General features: G+C 33.8%; 2 protein-coding genes across 2 annotated transcripts; both read right to left on the reverse strand.

Annotated features, from left to right (window-relative positions):
* Positions 1 to 70: 70 nt before the first annotated feature.
* Positions 71 to 820, reverse strand: LOC125072045. Its single transcript, XM_047682523.1, has one exon. It carries the CDS (start codon positions 818 to 820, stop codon positions 71 to 73), a length of 750 nt encoding a protein of 249 aa, XP_047538479.1.
* A 2,137-nt stretch (positions 821 to 2,957) lies between these two features.
* Positions 2,958 to 18,220, reverse strand: LOC125071772 (neo-calmodulin). The gene is made up of 8 exons (XM_047682136.1): positions 18,130 to 18,220; positions 14,990 to 15,113; positions 14,123 to 14,220; positions 8,561 to 8,694; positions 6,632 to 6,775; positions 5,822 to 6,031; positions 5,150 to 5,206; positions 2,958 to 4,219 (listed from the first exon to the last, which is right to left on the reverse strand). Exons 2-8 carry the CDS (start codon positions 14,990 to 14,992, stop codon positions 4,110 to 4,112), a joined length of 756 nt encoding a protein of 251 aa, XP_047538092.1. The 5' UTR covers positions 14,993 to 15,113; positions 18,130 to 18,220; the 3' UTR covers positions 2,958 to 4,109.
* Positions 18,221 to 20,051: the final 1,831 nt, after the last annotated feature.

Here is a 20,051-nt window from a genome sequence, read left to right on the forward strand (position 1 = left end):
AGAGACAACAAACAAGACACAGTTTTTAATGAAACACCGGTTATAATAAATAGAAAAATATAAGAAATAGTTACTTCTTTAAGTTCCTTTTCGGCCGGACTCCCTGCGAATTTTTGTTCTCTTGGGTATTGATGTTGGATGAGGTTGCAGTCCTAGCTGAAACTTGTTGAGGCACCGTAGCAGTGGAATACGTATTCAGCTCCGCCATAGACGTAATTTGGTGACGCTTACCATCTGGACCAATAATAACTATGTTGCCATCTCTAGTCCAACATTTGTTGATACCAAGACGCTGTCTGGCAGCCACGAAGACGTCATGACGTTCCTTTGTTAGGAACTCAGACAGTGTAACCCCAGTGTTCCTCAGACTGGTTTTCGCATACCACACTTTGTTACGCATGATTGGATCTTGGAACTTAATAAGGATGACCCTTGGTTTCTCAGTAACCGAAGAACCCAAACGATGGCAGCGACTGATAGAATCCGCTGATAACTCTGGCAACTTGAGATGTTTAGACAGCAGCTGACTGACAGTAGCCGATAAATTTTCTTTGCTGGCTTCCGGAACCCCATGCACCAGGAGCATTTTCCGTCTACTTCTCATTTCAATTTGGTCACACTTTTTCGAAAGGAGCTCGACTTGCAGCTGAAGTCCTTCCAGAGCAGTTAAGACAAAACTCCGGAAAGCATTAAACTGGGAGACTATGTTGGAAGTTGGACTGGCGGCTGGCATATTAGAATTCAAATTTTGCTGGAATTCAGCCATTTTAGAGTTGAAATGTTCTGTTAGTTGTGCAATCGAGTGTTTAATAGAGTCCATTATTAATCTGATCTTCGGTAAAGACAATAGTGATTGTGGGAGTTAATTGAACTTTAGTTGTCTGTTGTTTAATATGTGTTTTTTACTTGGATTAGATAAAGGAGTCACAGCTGATAGGTATGATGAATGCTTAGCACATTTTACCAGGTGTTAATTATTTATTTATTAAATATTTGCAGAGAGCAAAAGAAAACACGTCTACTTAATTATGCACCTACCGCCCAAAAAAAAAAAAAACCACACCTGTGGTTTTTTTTTTTTTTGGGCGGTACCACCTACTCATCAGATTATATTATACAGGTATTCCCACAGCAGTACCCAGTATTGTTGTGTTCCGGTTTGAAGAGTGAGTGAGCCAGTAAAGCATCTGAGTTCCTCGGCTGCATCTAGGCTGTTGGCGCATTGGCGATATGAGTGATGTTCATTAGTCTGGGCGGCAGTGACCACACATTATCAAGTCTCATTTGCCACACAAAAACAAATATAAATAAGGCATATTAATTAATACAAGATTATATTAAAGATAAAAAAGCGTGGACTTTGTATTTATTGATTTCTATCCAGGATATATAAAAAAAAAATTGTTCTTTACCGATATAATCTGTAATTAAAATGGTGGAAAAGAGTAGGTAACTACTGAGTTTCTTGCCAGTTCTCGGTAGAATCTACTTTCCAAACCGGCGGTAGCTTTACATTTAATTCAACACTCTAACACGACAATTCAAAATTGTTTTTATGAGTCTACATGAATAAATAATACTTCGGGTTTGATAAATAATACACATTAGTTACGATATTCATAAAGCTGTATTTTTATTGGTCTTTTTGCTAATAGGTTGAAATAGATATAAGAATGTCAAAAACTACACGTAATATTTTTTTAATTTAAATGTTCGTTACAGAATTTTAAATTATTATGTTACGTTCCAAATACTGTTACCATAGAAATGACGATTTGATAGAATGGATCTCTGTATCGCGTCATAGTAGCGGTACCGTTAGCAACGCTATACGCATTATTATTTTTTTCATGTTTATATGAAATGATGTCCAATTAGTGCTGGAAGACGATTATTAATTGTGGAATTAAGTGGGTATTATATATATATGGTGGGTTATATAAGCTAGAAAATCGTATTTATATTGTAGTACTTATACCTAAAAAATAGGTTTACAGGTGATTTTATTAAATTGATATGTTATTCTGACGCTACACAAAATACAAACACTGTTATCGTTGTAACAAATGGTTTTATCGTAACAGCTTTTGAAACATACTTTAATAATAAAAATATTTTAAATATATTATTAAATTGGTGTTGTAGAGATATTTTTTTAGTAAACCAATTTACATTAAACGTTCAATAAGATACGTGATATAGCAAGAGCCATACATTGTTTTATCACCAGCCATTAAATTCTATACACGCAAAATATTTTATTTACGGAAACAACTAACTTTAAGTTTTTATTAAAATGACATCGAACCAAATCAGTGCATTCGTTCCGTCCTTAAAATTATTGTTATTTTGGCATGGCAACACTTTGGTGTTATTTTCCACTTAATAGATTTTATCTGTGTCATTGGCACCATATATATGGCACAACGTCGCAAGGGGTGGATTTAAACTATGACACGTTGAGCTACTACCCAAGGTGTCAAAATTAGGACAAGAAAAAAATGTCTTCGCGTTATCGAAAATGCTTGTCTTATCTTCCGATATATAATTAATTTTCTACTGTGAGTCATTTTATTTACTTAATTAATTGTGTATCGATACTTTATCATTTTTTGCAAGATATCGATAATGAGGCGACATAGCTGAGCGTCGCAGACGAAACCTGCATAATGCCTCGTTACGTATAACATTGTCTCCGGGCGCTTGCTACATCACGACCTTATGTAATGTTTTGAACATTAAGCTATAATTATAAATAAGAAAGAATGATATAATGATGATTAGTTCGATGCAAGCTTAATGAGGTACTTATCAAAAGTTATTTCATGAAAAAGGATATGTTCGAATTTATTTAATTATTAAGTGAGTGAGAATATTTAGAAAATATTTAGAAAATACATAAATATAGATAATAGAGTAAGATTTTATTATATTTTATATTATTAGAGAGCATCAATTTATAGTGAAATTTTAAATTACAAGAAATGATTCTCATCTATCAATAATTAGTTTGTCACACATTTGACATTTGTTGATTCATTCCTGCCATAATTCTTCGAAGTGTATTCGCCTGCTCCTGTGGTCATAATAGTTACTTTTTTAAATAGTCACTACTGAACCAGTGGTTAGAACGAGTGAATCTTAACCTATGATTGCTGGTAAAAACCCAGGCAAGAACCTCTGACTTTTGTGCGTGAAGTAAAACATCGTGAAACCGGTATGTCTAATTTCAATGATATTCTGCCACACTAGTATCCAAACTTCCAACGGGCATTGGAGCAGCGTGGTGGAAACTCCAAGCCTTTTCCTCAAAAGAAGAGACGTTAGCCCAGCAATGGAACATTTAGAAGCTGTTAATTTACCTGTTACTTACTTTAGTCATTACTGTCAATTACATTGCTAGTGATGCACATAAAAAAGAAACCAGAACTAGTTCATATTAAGCCGGGCCGAGACATCTGTCGTATTGACAAAAATAGCGAATTATTGTTCTCTTCACTATTCTTAATTGTAGTACCCGATTAATACGCTGATGTTTAATTGCTTACATAATACAATGTAACCTCATTAGTGGAATCCGACAAAAATATCCACCAAGACACATTTAGCGAACGTTCTACTGTGATTTTAAATTAAAGGATCGGATATTATTTGGATAGAGATGACAACAGCTCTGTAACGAACCACCCTGGAACGTTTAGATACAATACAGAGAATTATAGCATACACAGTAGGATAATTCTACTAAAATATTTGGTTATGATACGATTCCGAACCAACTTCGACCGAACCGCGAACGGCTCGTTGTGTTAGGAGAATAGGAAAACTGAACTGAAACTGATCGGCAACGATTATGTTTCGATTCGATTGCGATAAAGCTATAACTTGTTTGTAGAATTGAGAACAGACCAGAAGATTGGCGTTCAGTTTATATATGTAAAAAAGTTTAAGTTTTAAAACAAATGTATTCCATAGCAGACATGTTGTTCGTTCGCGGCCTAAGGTTGTTGTCACAACCATGTCACAACTAACGTTGCCATTATTTTCGTATTAATACCAACAGTTGTTAATTAATCTAATCATAAGCTTAGGACAAAATAGGATATGAATTAATTAGCAGCCACCGGTCTCGCGAGGAGTATGTCCGTTCCTTCGTTGAGATCCTCGTCATCTTCGTCATCACATGCGTCTTCTGGCTCACCGAGTGCTCGAACGAATTCTGTAATTAATACAATGATATTATATTTTCGAATATTCCAAAATCTCAATGAAAATAATTTCTAAAACATTCTTTGTATGATTCTTATTATAAGTGTATTTAAACCAAAATAATGTCGACGTATCTTTGTAGCTCCATTACAAAAGATAGTATGCAATTGAGAACAATCATGTTTTAGCCAAATATTAGGTCCTTACGAATGAATTTGGCATTTTGTCGTGCTGACCACTTGATCTAAAATATCTGCTCTTTGGTTAAGAATTCCAAATTCAAATTTAAAAATTCATTTAGCTGGTACATATGAGTTTTGAAAACAGTCATTCATTTGTTTTTTCCTCATTATTTTTTTTTTGGCGTCGCTTATTATAGCACAATGGAAAACATGAATTATATTGTTATATTTACGAGTACGAGTTCTATCATATCGTATCGAAGGATTAATGATGTGTACGGCGCTAGTGTCGTAAAAGAAAACACGGTACATTTTTGGTTTCAACATTTTCGTTCTGGAAATTTCAACCTTCAGAACCTATTAGTGTGCCCTCAATTATACGGGCATATTCTTAACAATAAGGAAATAACACAAGATTTCGTATTTACTTGTAGAAAAACTAATAAATGTTTGGTAGTCATCTAGAATTCGATTAATTAGACCAAGTATTGCTGTTAGGAAGTAAAAAACTGTTAGGAGATTTCGTATTACAACCAGTACCGTCTTAAAGATAACAAGCGCCTGGGTGCTGGCAGTGTTATAGCGATCTCCTCTCCCCCAAAAATATTTTTAAGGAACTTTCTGAAGCGCCTCACCGCCAGTCAAGAATTGACCATATCGGCGAGACGCTCCAACACGCACCAATCCCTGCACCCTGGGTTAAGACGGGCCTGATTACAACAGACATACCTACCGTTTGATTATTCTTTTTAACATACCCAAAAAATCAATGCGCCCGTCACCATCAGAATCTACTTCCTTTATCATATCTTCAACTGAAAGATAAAAGTAATTTAAGCACTTTGTCAAATTACTGATGACTTTTGTGATGATTTTATCTTAAGTACGTGTAAAAGATACATGAATATTGTTGTAAATTTCTGATAATCAATAATAACTATTAATAGGTCACCTTCGCCCGCGGATATTTTACTAAAAATAAAGTAAATATAACTCCGTATAACCCGCATGTACCGTCAACAATAACCGAAGATGTTATGTTCATTTTGTGTTTACCTCCATCAAAATTCGAACACAACAGTGTTTAGATATTTCATTTTCGAAAACTATTAAAAGAGTGACGGTTTCAGAGAGAGCGCTTAACTAATACAATCTACTAAAACACATAAATGAAAGAAATGATAGTAGGCGTTAGAAAAAAACACTGAAATTTTACAATGACAATTCAAGTCATATTATAATGTAGTTATTTTATTCGAAGGATATGTGGTATTTCTCTCACGATTTAATTTAAGTTTGTATTGTTTTATATGATTCTTTGACTAAATGAGCTTAATATAATATATTTAAAAAAACGTATGGATGGAACACTGATAAGGGTTAGAAATCTATCAATTAATAAATATATCTAAATGAATAGAACTTCTTACTTTCTTCCTCTGACAGGTCTTCTCCGAGACATTGCAACACAGCTCTAAGATCGGAAGCACAAATGTACCCTCGGTTATGTTTATCGAATACCCTGAAGGCGTCTCGCAGCTCCCTCTCCTCCTGCTCAGCAGAGCTGCTCCCTCCACCGGCTCCAGACATTGACTTAGAGAGGATATTGACGAATTCCTCGAAACTTACATTTCCATCACCTGATCAATAAATGTTTTGATTTATGTATTACATACATAAAAGCTAAGCAAATATTTCTGCCAACAATTGGCATCTGAATATACTTTGTTCAAGTAGGCTTTGTGCGTGTTACTTGGTGGTAGGGCTATGTGCGAGCCCGTCTGGGTAGGTACCACCCACTCATCAGATATTCTACCGCCAAATAACAGTACACTGTATTGTTGTGTTCCGGTTAGAAGGGTGAGTGAGCCAGTGTAATCACAGGCACAAGGGACATAACATCTTAGTTCCCAAGGTTGGTGGCGCATAGGTGATGTAAGGAATGGTTAATAATTCTTACAGCGCCTTTGTCTATGGGCGATGGTGACCACTTACCATCAGGTGGCCCATATGCTCGTCCGCCAACCAATGCCATAAAAAAGGCTCTTTCTCGAATGAACTTAGATATAAAATAAAACATGTACTATTCACATCGTCCGCGCTTCTTTAAAATAAACTTGTGTATTATTTAAAAGTTAGAAGCGTGGAACAATATGCTTCATCTGGTTGTGATAAATAATTTCTCAACAATCAGTAAATTAACACCAAACGTTTGACTAATAAAGTTTCTTTGCCCTCACCATCGCTATCGACTTCTTGCAGCATGTCATGTAACTCCTCAACCCTCGCGAACTGACCGAGACTGCGCATAACGCGCCCCAGTTCTTCCTTAGTGATGGTACCGTCACCATCTTTATCGAAGAGACGGAATGCTTCACGGAATTCTGGCAATAAATTACAAATAAATTTTATATTTCAATTTACATAAAAAATATAACTAAAACTTAAAAATAAAACTTATGACTAAAACGCGTTGTATACGCTAACTATACACGTGAGCAAAATGCACGAATTAGCGAACTTCGTCAACTCGGATACAACACGTTAACGCTAAGAATAGAAACAAAAACGAGCAATTATTTTTATATATTAGGATAATATTATAATTAGCGTAACAATAATTTATCTTAGAGAATGTTACCTTGTCGAATATATTGTCATATACCTAAATACCACCTAGACGGGTGGTTCAGTGAGCGGATACTCCGTTTTCTGCCACCAAACAACAATACTTTATAATAACGTTTTCCAGTTTGAACGTTGACCGAGCCAATGTTAATAATGTCGTAAGGGACGTAACCTCTTAGGTCTTGGTGGTTTTTGATGATGATTTGAAATTATATATATATTTTTTATCTGTGGCTTTAATTGTTGCCAAGAGGGCACAGATTATTTCACCATTGTCACGTGCTATGGAGAAGACACGGTGGAGATTGAAGATTCTTATAAGTTTCAGTCCATCGGCAAAGTTGGACACTGTCAGGTAGTCTATTCAACGTCTGACTTAAATAAATAATATACAAACGTATATATTAATTAAATATAAGCTTACTTTAGAAAATTGTTTCAGTGTATTTTTGATGCGTCCTTCGCAAACGTAACAACGGCTCGAAGTGATATTTTTTATAGAAATAATTTATTTAATTTGTTGGCGGGGTGGTCAATCCTCACCGAATAAAGATTAGTGTTAATTTATAATTACATTTAAGTAATATCAACAGCATTTATTTGATGAGAGAACTTTCTGGGAGGTACCATATGCCAGTCATTAATTAAAAATTAAATACGCAAATGCTTCTTCTTGCAAAAAATATTTTACGAGAGTATTTAAAAATTAAAAATGTTGCGTAATTTAAAGCGCGCAGAAGTTAAATAGCAATTTATTTCAGTAAAATAAGTTAGTGTAAACTTGGTTGTAGGGCTTTACCATCCCCTCCTAATAGCAAAGCATTTCAAATTAATATATAACATATAGCCTAGATTAATAAATGTAATGGTAAATCTCCGAACACGCAATCCAGCTAATGGACGTCACGCTTCGCATAGGATTCGTATTAAGCATTTATAATGCTTTGCGGTAATTGAAGCGGTGTGCAATAAAAAAAGATCTATTTTACCGTAAAATTTAACAGATAACCAACAGATAGCTAGCAACTGTAATTTTTATTTCCGGTTAAGATTTTCTCAATAAAATGTATATGTGAAAATATCCTTTATTAATAACTGTTTTCAATCGAAATAATAATACCAATATGGTAATAGGTGCGGTACCGATATTGAGAGCGGCATCTCCGCCTTGGTTATTGTTCATGGTTTCTGCTGTACATGAAAAGCTATCAATAGGACATTAAATTATTCAATAGTGGTTAACAGTAACAACAGTACACTGAAAGTCTAAAGATAATTTCATATCAACGTAGGTAGTATCTTACGTCGTTTATAAATATGTCTGATGTCGTATCGGAGCTACAGTCAAACAATCATTGATTTGAATATTTGTATCTTTATAAGGAACAAATAAAAGTATGTTATATAGTAAGTATGTTAATATATAGTACATTAAGTGTATCAGTATTTATGTAAATTAAAATAATTTAAGAGTCGTAATAGTATAGTCGGGTAATTATGTTATTTAAACTTTTATCGTTCTAAGATTTAACCAATGTTACCTTTCATTTGCGTGCGAGTGATGCCGGTATTCTCATCGACTAACGAAGCCTTCCTGTCGAGCGCGGTGTTGGCAGCCGGCTTCAGGAAGGCGACCTGTCGCTGTGTCGGGGTGATGGAACGCTCAGATAACTGGCTGGAATTAAATTAACTGAAATTCAAGCTAAAACTTTATCAACGCAATCTAAATGTGCTAAAGTTGCCTTTAAATAAGCATGCTACTACTCTTGTATAATCGAGTAATTGTTACTTAGGAAAAATGTTAAACAATAGAATATTTTAGCAAGGAATTTAATACTAATTATGATAAAGATAAAATCAATAAAGCTTCTTTTAAATCATTAGTCTTTAAGAAAACGACCGATGTGATTGATATACTCAATTAGTACAAAGGACTAGCATAAACCATCTGTTACCTGATTCACCCGATTCAGTAACTCTTGTATTGGGATGTCAGAAAATTAAAATTACAAAATTTTAAAAAATAACGACTTTTTAAATGACGACACACCTTGGGTAAAACATTTTCCACACTTCGTCATTTCATATTCAAAAATATATAAATATAATTATTGTAAGGCTTAAGGTTCGATTTAATAATAATCGCTAAAGGTCGCGCATAAGGGAAATTCAAACGTCATATCAAGAAAAATGATAAGTACATATTCGAAGGGTAGTTAAAATGAGGCTCAGCTGATAGCTTGTTATCATTACAATAAAAAATCCAAATGCCGTAAAAGCGTAATCGATTATTCTCTGACATGGCGTGTTTTGACATTGGCAGTGTGAACGTAAACTGTGAATGTTTCTTATGAGATATGTATAGTCTGTGAATGCAAATGGGGAATAAAGATAAACAAAGCTTAGATTTACGTATTTCATGCGATTTGCTATTAACGCATCTATATCTTCTACTACTAACAGTTCTTGATTAATCTGCTTGTTTCACTTAACTACCGACCTCGACGTTTAATATGGTATTTTTTCGTAAAATCATAATGAATGTCATGGATTATTCAAGCTCGACCAATGATAGAAATATTATGAATGGAATAGGCTAATTGTTTAAATGTCGTGTTAAGCGCATGATACTAGGTTTAATCATTTCTTTTAATTATTTTAATCTAATTGCAATGCAGTTTATTTTAAAATATTAACTTTCTGCACTCCTTATAATATTCTCCGTATAAATGAAACTGTGCCAAACTTCATACACCTCCATCCGGTTAATTTTTGCAAAAAAGTTTTCTCTTCACATATTAATATATATATACATCAAAGCGAATTATAACAAAATGTAAAATATATGAAAGAAAAATTATCTATGCAGTACTTTAAACGTAACCCAACGAACTGTGAAATTTACTCATTTCCGCGCTACAGGCGTTCAATCAACGACCGAGTAGGTGCTGCTTAGAAGCCGGAGATAGTCTGGATTATTTCAATCTTCTATAAAGACTGAGCCGAGACGGATCAGCGATTACAACGTGTAAATCCTTAGCGAAGATAGCGGATTAAATGAGCTTACAATCATCTTTACTTCTAAATATACTGCCACATAATGAACCACGCAATAATTTGTACTTATAAAATCGTTGGTCCTGATATTTTCAAATTAAAGCGAAAACTACTGAGCCTGGAAAGCTGGAATGTGGAGCATAGGTTCATTTTATAAAGCAAGCATCATCTCACTACTTGGTGGTAGGGCTCTGGGCAAACCCATCAGCAGCAGTGCTTAGTATTGCTGTGTTCCAGTTTGAAGGATTAATGAACCAGTATAGCTACAGAGACAATAGACGTAACATATCAGTCTTCAACGTTGATGGCTCCTTGGTTATGTAAGGAATTGTTGAATTTTCATACGGTGCTAATGTTTATGGGTTATGACGACCTCTTGGTTCTTAATATCAGGTGGTGTATTTGTCAGTCCACATAACGACACAATAAAAAATAAAGAAAAGGAGAGAAGGATCATAAGATCGGTCTAAATTCTTTAATGTTATTTTTGTTAACAAACATTTTCATTACTAAATAGTATTTACTGTTTTCAGTTTCGACAAATATTAACTCAAGGAAATATGATGCGAAACCTCTAAAGTTAACATTTATACTTCAAACCCTTGGTTATACTTAGATTACATTCGGAACGGAAAACTGAAAAATAATTAATTAATCTCTAAACCAGCTGAATTTGATTTATGTATGAATTTATTTATTTAATTTTATTTTAAATATTGAACTGGCAAATAATGAATGGGCTGGTCATTATTAGACCGACTAATTAGTAAGAATTATTAAACATCCTCTATATCGTCAATGAGGCACCCATCTTGTGTCTTGGGATCTAAGATGTTATGTCCGTTGTGTCTGTAGTAACAAGGTGCTCTTAAAATATACGGCAATGGCCACAGCTAACTGTATTTATGCACTATATATATTCGTTTGTATTTTTATTTTTTGCATTTATTAAAAGTTTATTTACAAGACAAGGTCTGCAAAACTTATGAAGTTGTTCAAAGTAAAATGTTTAACCGTTTGAAAAAGAAAGATTAACTTATGTTTTGTACTCTCATTATATACAATAATTAAATAAACGATTAATAAACCCTTTGCAATTCAAGTAGTTTAACTGTATCATCGTATCTTGGACAATTGTATTTTTCCAGCGCTTTAAGCAAACATTGTCAGCGCCATTTGAAGAGTCATTTGTCTAATAGAGCGTGAAGTTAATTGCGATTTACCGGCACCGTTTATTTACAGATTAGAAAGATAACATACTCCAAATAACCAGAGAGTTCAGAAACGCCGGTGTTACACGTACCGTGGCCAACAGAGACCAAGAATAATCATGTAAGATATACTTTAAAAAGCAATGACGGTTTTCTATGTACTTTATTTTTCGTGTTAATTAGTAACAAACAATTTTCTTATGGAAAAGCAAGCAAGCATTAAATACCCGTATTCAACGATAATGTATCTGTCTATCCGAAAAATAAACAATTGATAATCCCGATACATTATTAAAGAAGGAATATAGTTGCCGTATTTGAACATATGGTCTTAGTTTAACGTGGCTTTTATCACAGGAGCATATCGGCTAAAGAGTACAAATCACCCACCCCATAAATCCTTTTATTGTCAAAACACGAACGAACAAACACTGGCATAAGGACATAGAATCACTTTAATTTTTACTTTATCGCAGTAAAAGGTTTAAGCAAATTAGAATTCCGTCGTCGCACGACTAACGGTATGTGTATCCCCCGATCCAATTTCTTTTATGGCACAAACTTCGCATAAATAAAATGTCACAAACATCAAAGAGGATTTCTCTCGTGTGTCACTGGGGTATCGTTTTTTTTATTTGACGACAGAATAAATTGTCTATAGTAGTTACGCAACATTATAAAATGAACTAGAACCTATTTCTTTTAATAAATGGTATGTAGCACCCTATATATCCCACTGCGAGGCTAAGAACTCCTTTCTTGACGCAGATTTGAGTTTTATTCGTCGCTGCTCCAATTCGTTTCACAATTCACACACTAGACAGATTTTCTTCCCGAACGTGCATGTTTCCTCACTATGTTTTCCTTTACCGCGCCAAGCGACATTATAAACATAAAAAATAAAATAGATATGTTAAAAATTGTTAAGTGTCATACATATAATAAAATTGGAGTGTCTGTTTGTTCCGGCTAATCTCTAGAACGGCTGAACCGATTTCGACGGGACTTTCACTGGCAGATAGCGGATGTAATAAGGAGTAACTTAGTCTACTTTTATTTTAGAATTATATATAGAATAAAAATAAAATCAAATCCAAATATCCAAATAACTTAAATTCAAACAACGCGCAAGAAGTCGCGGGCACAGCTAGTTTTAAATATATCTACACAATTGTTAAAAAACAAATCCGTTGTTTTTATCCCCTTTATCTAGAAGCATCTTGGTAGTAAGGAAGGTAATATTATAAATGTGATAACACGTCTGTTTGTTACCACTTACCACTTCACTATTAAACCTCTAAAAGGATTTAGAAGAAATTTTATATGTTTATTTTATATGTATATGACCCATATAGTTTATACCAACAGTTCTACTTTTTATCTTTCGCGATGTATATGATCCATTTTACACAATCTAGGGTTTAACCTGTCTTGCGATAATACAGGTTAAACGCGAATTTTTGTTTTACCTGACACACTTTTTTTTCAAGCGTTGTAACGCGACGACTCTAAATCAACGGAATAAAGACAAGCGAATGATGACGATGATGAGTTCCATCTGTGTTGAACTAATTATATTGGCAGTAATAATTTTCTAACACCAATCGCATATAAGCCAACCGATGTTATTTAAATTGTAAGTTAATATAATTTATACAAAAGGCACAACGCTTTCCTACAAGCACTTCTGAACCGTAATGACGATTTCAAATGTTACAGGATTATATTAAATGTAGAGCTACCGACTACCTCCCATTCTCGATGTGTATGTTCTATTAAAAATAAACGGCAGGTATCTTAATAGTTACTCTTTCTTAGTATCGATTGGCAAATTGCATGCTTTTTCGATTTAAATAGATTATACTAGGTTTTTATTAACGATTCTTACGTCAGTCTCGATAGAATTGCATGCATGTTGCATAACGCAATCCTTGCGAGCGCTGTGTGCTTTGTTAGAACACATCCGTTCGCGACGGGGATACAATAATCCCCTCTTGGGGATTTTATTATGCGTGATCGCGAAGCAAGCCTCTGTTCCGGTGGGTATTGATCGTCATTCATTCAGTTTTATATAAAAATATATGCATGGATTTATTATTAACCAACTTCAAAAAAAAAGGAGGTTATCAGTCCGACATGTATGTATGTAATACTGTTAAAACTGAATTATATTTGAGTATGATGATCTATATAGGCTTCCAAGCACTTATGCTTAATTTTGTAAGTGTAAAGTTTGTATAAATGTACGTTTGCCCACGAATTTTTCAAAAACTAAAAGTCGTATTGATATGATCATATTTAATTTAAGTTAGGTACACTTCAACTTAGGGAAAAGTGTAAGTTTATTTTTTTTATGTACGTGTAGGATTTGTGATTATGAACCAATTTAGATTATTAATTTTGGATTAATTTCAGGTAATCTCCAAACTGGTCCCACCCAAAATTTATCGGTATTAGAAATTGCTTAGAATTAAAAGGGTACGTTTAGACATGCAATTTTTTTGTATTATTTTTGTGTTATTTTTTTATAGCTTCACGTAATATAATTTTTTAAATGACGATTCATAAATACGTGTGCAAATAAAATTGAATAAACTATATGTAGATTTTGCATTTATGTATTTTTTAAATTCCTTATTTCGTATTATTATTCTTTGTGGTTTGTGATTTTATTATTGTCTAATTTGTTCATAAAACGATGTCATACCTTTCATGTACTACTTACTTACATACTTAAATAAACCTGTTTGGTTTCTATTTTGTATTGATAATCAGTTATTATTAGCATCAAATTAATAATAAAACGTGTTGTAAGGTTTTTCAAAGATGACTTACCTCTCAGAAGGGCTAAGAGCGAAGTTGACTGATGGGGTCCCCCTATTGTCTGCCCGGCTTTCGTCCGGCGGGCCGGGCTCGTTGCTCGTTTGTCGAGTCTACGAGCATAACACACAATATAAAAAGAATCTTTTGTATTGTTATAAAGGAGGCCATTTTCTTTGAAATATTTTATAATAAACTTGAATGTTGCAATACACTTTAAAATATTAAAATAATAAATTTAATTAAATTAAGTAGTAAATAATAAATATTTTTTATTTTTTTTACGGCTGTGTTGGAATCATTTGGAATCAGTCATTTATTGCATAACCTAACTATTTTATATAATTTTCATACAGGTATACTTTGAATTCTTTAAACTATGTTTTTAATTAAGAGATCTGTAACTGCTTTAATTGTCAGTGGGACAAAAACGAAACCGAAATGAAGAAGGATTCAGAAAATATAATTTAACTTTACAGTCTGTGCACCTTACAATACAGGCCCCAGTGCTGCCAAGGTTAATAGCGATTTTTATGATATTTACAGTCAAACAACCTGTATAAACATCAGAATTCTTAATTGAAATTATTTTTCTAATGTAAATATATCAAACTCTTAATTAAATTTATCAAAGGATCCTACAAACGTTTTCGTGGCTCGACTTAAGGGGTTTTTATCTCAGGATTATAAGCTAGCCACCAGTGACGTAGCCATACCAATGAAACCAATGCAGTTTAAACTATATTATTTTTTGGAGGACAACCAGAAATATGATCGTAAGTATGTTCTAATAGACATTAGGGCCCGATAAGGCTTGTCACGCCACTGTTAGCCAGTAGACCAACGACAAAGTCAGCTAAACAAAATACATAAGACTCTTACCATGATGCCCTTCAACTGATTCACCAATGGTGAATCAGCAAAGAAGTTGTTCACCGCGGAGAATATTTTTGTGTGTTGACGTGCCGTGTTGCAGCAGGCGTCTCGACGCCCGCGTAACAGTTACCTGAGCCGGAGTTAAACCATTAAATTCATCGATACATATTTCAAAATATAACAGATTTTTTATTAAACTACGACGATAGATAAAATTTTACATAACTTAACTAAATTTAAATGATTAATCAAATTTGTTTGAAACATATAGCAGTAATAATTATTTCTATTAGACAATATTTTATGAACCCCCACTGGAATGAATACGTTAGCGCTTAATGTGCTCTGTATAGGCTCTCCCACGCTTATTACGCTAGACTTTAACAACTCTCGCGCAACAATAGAATAACCGATACATTAGTATTATAATTGACGGTATAGGGGCGTATTCATCAACTGAATAAGCCGAGATTTTGCGTTCCGTGATTAAGTCATTTGACACAATTGAATGGAACAATTTCATGTTGGAAGTTTATATGGGTACGGGCCGAGAGCACCAAGTAGAAAGAGCACGGGTATCCGACCGACGATTGCGAGTCCGGCCCGGCCAAGAACCACGGAGATTTTATGTGTTTCTATGTGTTTTGCGAAACGAAGGCGTCTTTCATTTGTTCTATGTATGAATTATTCTCGAAGCTTAAGTCGTGAGTTTCTAAGCTGTACTAAATTTTATGTTATCTCCTCTTAATAATAAAATTAATAATCGATGTAATTTATATTACTGTAATTTTTTTATGATAAATAAATAACGTTTTTAGATATATTATTTAAAATTGCAAATGCTGAAGCGAAACTACACATCTAAACTATGTAAAAAAACAAATTCGGTAAATGTCTCGGACACATGTCTGGAGATACAATCTATACCAATATTATTAATGCAAAAGTAACTTTGTCCGTCTGTCTGTCTGTCCGTACGCTTGCCAAACCACTGAACCGAATTTGATAAAATTTGGTTTGACACGAGCTTAAACCTCAAATAAGGACATAGACTTTTTACACCTAACACCTAGCGACCAACACAAAAAAACGCAAGCAAAGCAAGGCACGACACTAGTAATAAAAAATATTTAAATTAATAGTAACTCAATATTGAGCCTACAGTAACTTTTTCTTTTATATCCTTACGAATTAACTTTACTGTCACTGGGAAAAACCATCCTCCCCTAATATAGACTACACATGACTATATACCTTTACATTATATAATAAAATATATAATATTGTGAAAAAATAACATATAACGGAATGCTTTATCGTCGTATCTTTTGTCGTATATATATACATATATGTCACTTTACGATAAAGACTAGCATTTCCTCACGATGTTTTCCTTCACCGCCGAGCACGAGATGAATTATAAACACAAATTAAGCACATGAAAATTCAGTGGTGCCTGCCTGGGTTTGAACCCGAACTCATCGGTTAAGATGCACGCGTTCTAACCACTGGGCAATCTCGGCCATCCATAAAGACTAAGTATAAACCATTTTATAGATGATACCTTTATAAATTGATCGCGTAAATAATAAAATAAAATGTATAATTTTATTTAATGTAATTATCAAAATGATCACTCACTTTTTAAAATGTTTCTGAATAATTTTAATCCGAACGAAATATTACATTGTTAATTCTATAAAGACGTTTACCACGAGTTATTATTAAACTTCGCTTTTCAACGTGTGGCTTGCAAGTTGCAATATAATTTGAAACCAGCTTCACATAAAGGATTAACTTGCAAATTTTACACATATTTTGTCGGTTCATATATAATGTATCAGTGGAAGAGGTAGAGGGGGATTAAGGGGGTCAAGGTTCAAATATTGAAGTGAACTTGATAATAATTAGTAATATTCTAATTAATTATGTGAGCTTTTTTAGCGTTTCCTTTGCTCAAACCGACCCCCCAGAGGGGTCAAGCCCCCAAACAACAATCCTGAATCTACTGCAATTAGCTATATTAAATTTAATTCGCTATTAAACGTAATTATATTAACGTAAATTAAATAAAAGTATATTATTGACGTAAAATATCGCTTATGGTCGGAACTGGGGGAAACACTCGTATGTCGGCTCGCAAACAGCATGACGCTGTCTTAAGCCTAATATTCTCCCTCCGCCTCTCTCTCTTTATCCTTTGTGCCGTGTCGAGTATAGTATGTACTCCGTTTTTGATATTATTTAATGTAAATTATTTTAATAACTATTAATTTCAATCTTCCACACCTGGCGGACGTCAATTTTTTTTTTCTAATAAATTATTACATAACCTCTTCTATTTAGTTAGTTAACTTCCGGTCACAAAGGTTGACTAGGAAGATCGCTATAGCGATAAGGCCGCCTGTACACGCTTCAACTTGTACTATAATAAATTATTGTATGATGCTGTATGTGCAATAAAGTTTTTAAATAAATAGTAATATATTTTAAAGATACTCAACAAAAAATAATATTCCGATTTGTTTTTTAATTCAGTTAAAAATCGTTTACTTTTTTTTAACACATTTTGTTAAAGGAATGCTTTTTATTAATCTTATTATTGCATCTCACAGATGTGCCTTACTTGTCGTTGTTTTATCTTATTTATAGTTTTTAATAATGTTATTTTAATGTGCTTCCATGTTTCAACCATTAGAAATCAAACAGTAACTAAAAACTTTAACCTAAATAAAGTACATTTCGATAAGGGGAAATATAATTAATATTGGCACATGAAACAGCAGGACTCAGCTAGTTCAATTATTTAAATAATTATGCATTGTCCTACATATAAGTATTATTTATTTGCCTTTTATTGTTTAATTTCTTTGTTATTGGAATTAAACTAAGTACAAATGTTTACAAATTATATATTATTGTACTTTTATGAGAAGACGTAAAAAACATTTAAGAAAAATAAATTCGATTTTCCATCTTGAGACGCTTCAGTCTTTATCAAGTGCAATAAATTTTAATGAACAATTAGGTACACTGGCTCCGTATTAATATAAATCCCTACCATACACATACGAAGTGTGTATATAATCTCGCTTAACGGAAACAAAACGTAATACAATTAACAACTTAGCTTACTTTTTATTTACCTTAATGTTATTGTATTAGAGCACTATGTTGATTAACCAGTTACGGAGATAACGCACGCACAGGTGATTAATCGAAAGCTACAAAGGGACTGAAAGAAGCTGGGTCCAGAACACGATGTCAAAATATTCGCGCATGCGTATTTAAATGGGTGGCTTAAAGCGGTATTTCGTTGTGGCGTTTTCTTTGACTTAAAATATATAGTAATATAACTTACGCGATAGGTGGGACCGAGCGCTATCCGTGTAAGTCGAATTCGCGTAAGTCGGGGTACAATTTCGGGACCAGTGACTAAATAAAACAATAATTTAGGAAATAAATGTAGTAAATAATTGTAGATAATATGACAAATTATATTATTATAAACTGTATAAACACAATACGGACTTATTTTAAATTCCAAGTTTCACCCGCACCACTTAGATGTCTGAAAATCCAAAACAGCGCGATTTTTAAGACATTTTCTGCCACGTAACCTTCGTGAAAAGAGCGTACTCCTCCCTTAAAGGCTGGCGACGCACCTGCAAGCCCCCCGTCTTGCAGATATCCAACTTTCTATCAAGTTAGCCTCCTGCTCGTTTGCCAACTATCATTAAAAAAATAGATGTTTCATAAAATCTAACACAGTCATTTGACGAGTCAATGATTATTTCTTCTCCCGTAATATCTCCTCGTAGCTAGTAATTTTTTATTACTTGTTTTGTAACAGAAATGCGATCTTCGTTGGAGTCGATGCTTTCCAAAATTGTTAAAACTTTTTCAATTGAACTGAGGGCTTCTGTCAAGTTTCCAACTGTCATTTGAACTGGGTCTAAGGAATCAAGATTCTCAATGTCTTCCTCTTGTTCACGCATTTTTATGAGATCATCAATTGTAAGCTCCCGATTGTGTGAATCCAGCAGTTCTTGAAAGTCATCACTGAGCACTTTTAAATTTATTTGTCTACCAAGTTCGACAACGTTTTTGATCACATTACCAATTTTATCAGGCCCTGGCACTGATTCCGCCTGAGTCTCAGCGGACAAAAAAAGTGGATAAGAAGTGGATTTTTTTCCGTAAGACATATAACTAGAAAATATAAATAAAATTTTATTTTAGTAGAATAAGGAATCATAAATTTGGTGGTCGGACTATCTGCAAGCCGATATGGGTAGGTACTCATAATATTCTACCGCCAAACAGCAATAATCAGTATTTCTGTGTTCTAATTGAGTATAAGTGAGCCACCGTAACTACAGGCACAAGGGTATAACATCTTAGTCCCCAAGGTTGTTGACGAATTTGCGATGAATGGTTACATTTCTTATCACGACTCAGCTCAACTCAGCGGCTCGTTGGCACGTCAGCCAACCTATATTATAAAGTAGAGATATACTATGTATGTGGGGTCCTATAAGTGGTTTGGAATCGTAATCATACAATGATTAAATAAATAATATCCCATAAGCTATGGACAACAGCCGACAAGTAACTATGGATTTACGTTATTTTTCTTAGTCTTTAAGAGACGCATTAACGAAATCGAACCTTAAAAAAATCTAACAAAACAGTGTAAGTATAGCTAATGGAAGGGTTATTCAGTCAAGAGGCCATTCCTGCTTCGATTTGTACAACTTTATTTCATTTCAATTTCTGGGCCAAAAGAAAAAAAAACATTTTAAAGTTTTCACTTTGATAACGCTTCAATATAACCACTTGGTGGAATCCACTCGCCGCACTGGTGGCTTTACATTTAATTCGATACTGTAACTCGTCGATTCGAAGATCTAAAGATTTAGTAATGATTTTCATGAAAATTTAGGTAGCCTTTTTTCTTTCATCGGTAGGTGGACGAACAATTGAGCCACCTGATGGCAAGTGGTCACCACTGCCCACAGACATTGTACCGTAAGAAATTTAACTATTTCTAGCATAACCAATGCGC

Source organism: Vanessa atalanta, chromosome 20, assembly GCF_905147765.1.
Source record: "Vanessa atalanta chromosome 20, ilVanAtal1.2, whole genome shotgun sequence".
NCBI classification, from domain to species: domain Eukaryota; kingdom Metazoa; phylum Arthropoda; class Insecta; order Lepidoptera; family Nymphalidae; genus Vanessa; species Vanessa atalanta.

Excerpts from the sequence above, each read along its gene's own strand:
- LOC125071772 (XM_047682136.1), bottom strand. Across the intron at positions 6,032-6,631 it reads GCAAGAAGTCGATAGCGATG|GTGATGGAAATGTAAGTTTC; the intron begins GTGAGGGCAAAG and ends TTTATTGATCAG. Across the intron at positions 5,207-5,821 it reads AGACCTGTCAGAGGAAGAAA|TTGAAGATATGATAAAGGAA; the intron begins GTAAGAAGTTCT and ends TTTATCTTTCAG.
- LOC125072045 (XM_047682523.1), bottom strand. The coding sequence starts at position 820 with ATGGACTCTATTAAACACTCGATTGCACAACTAACAGAACATTTCAAC.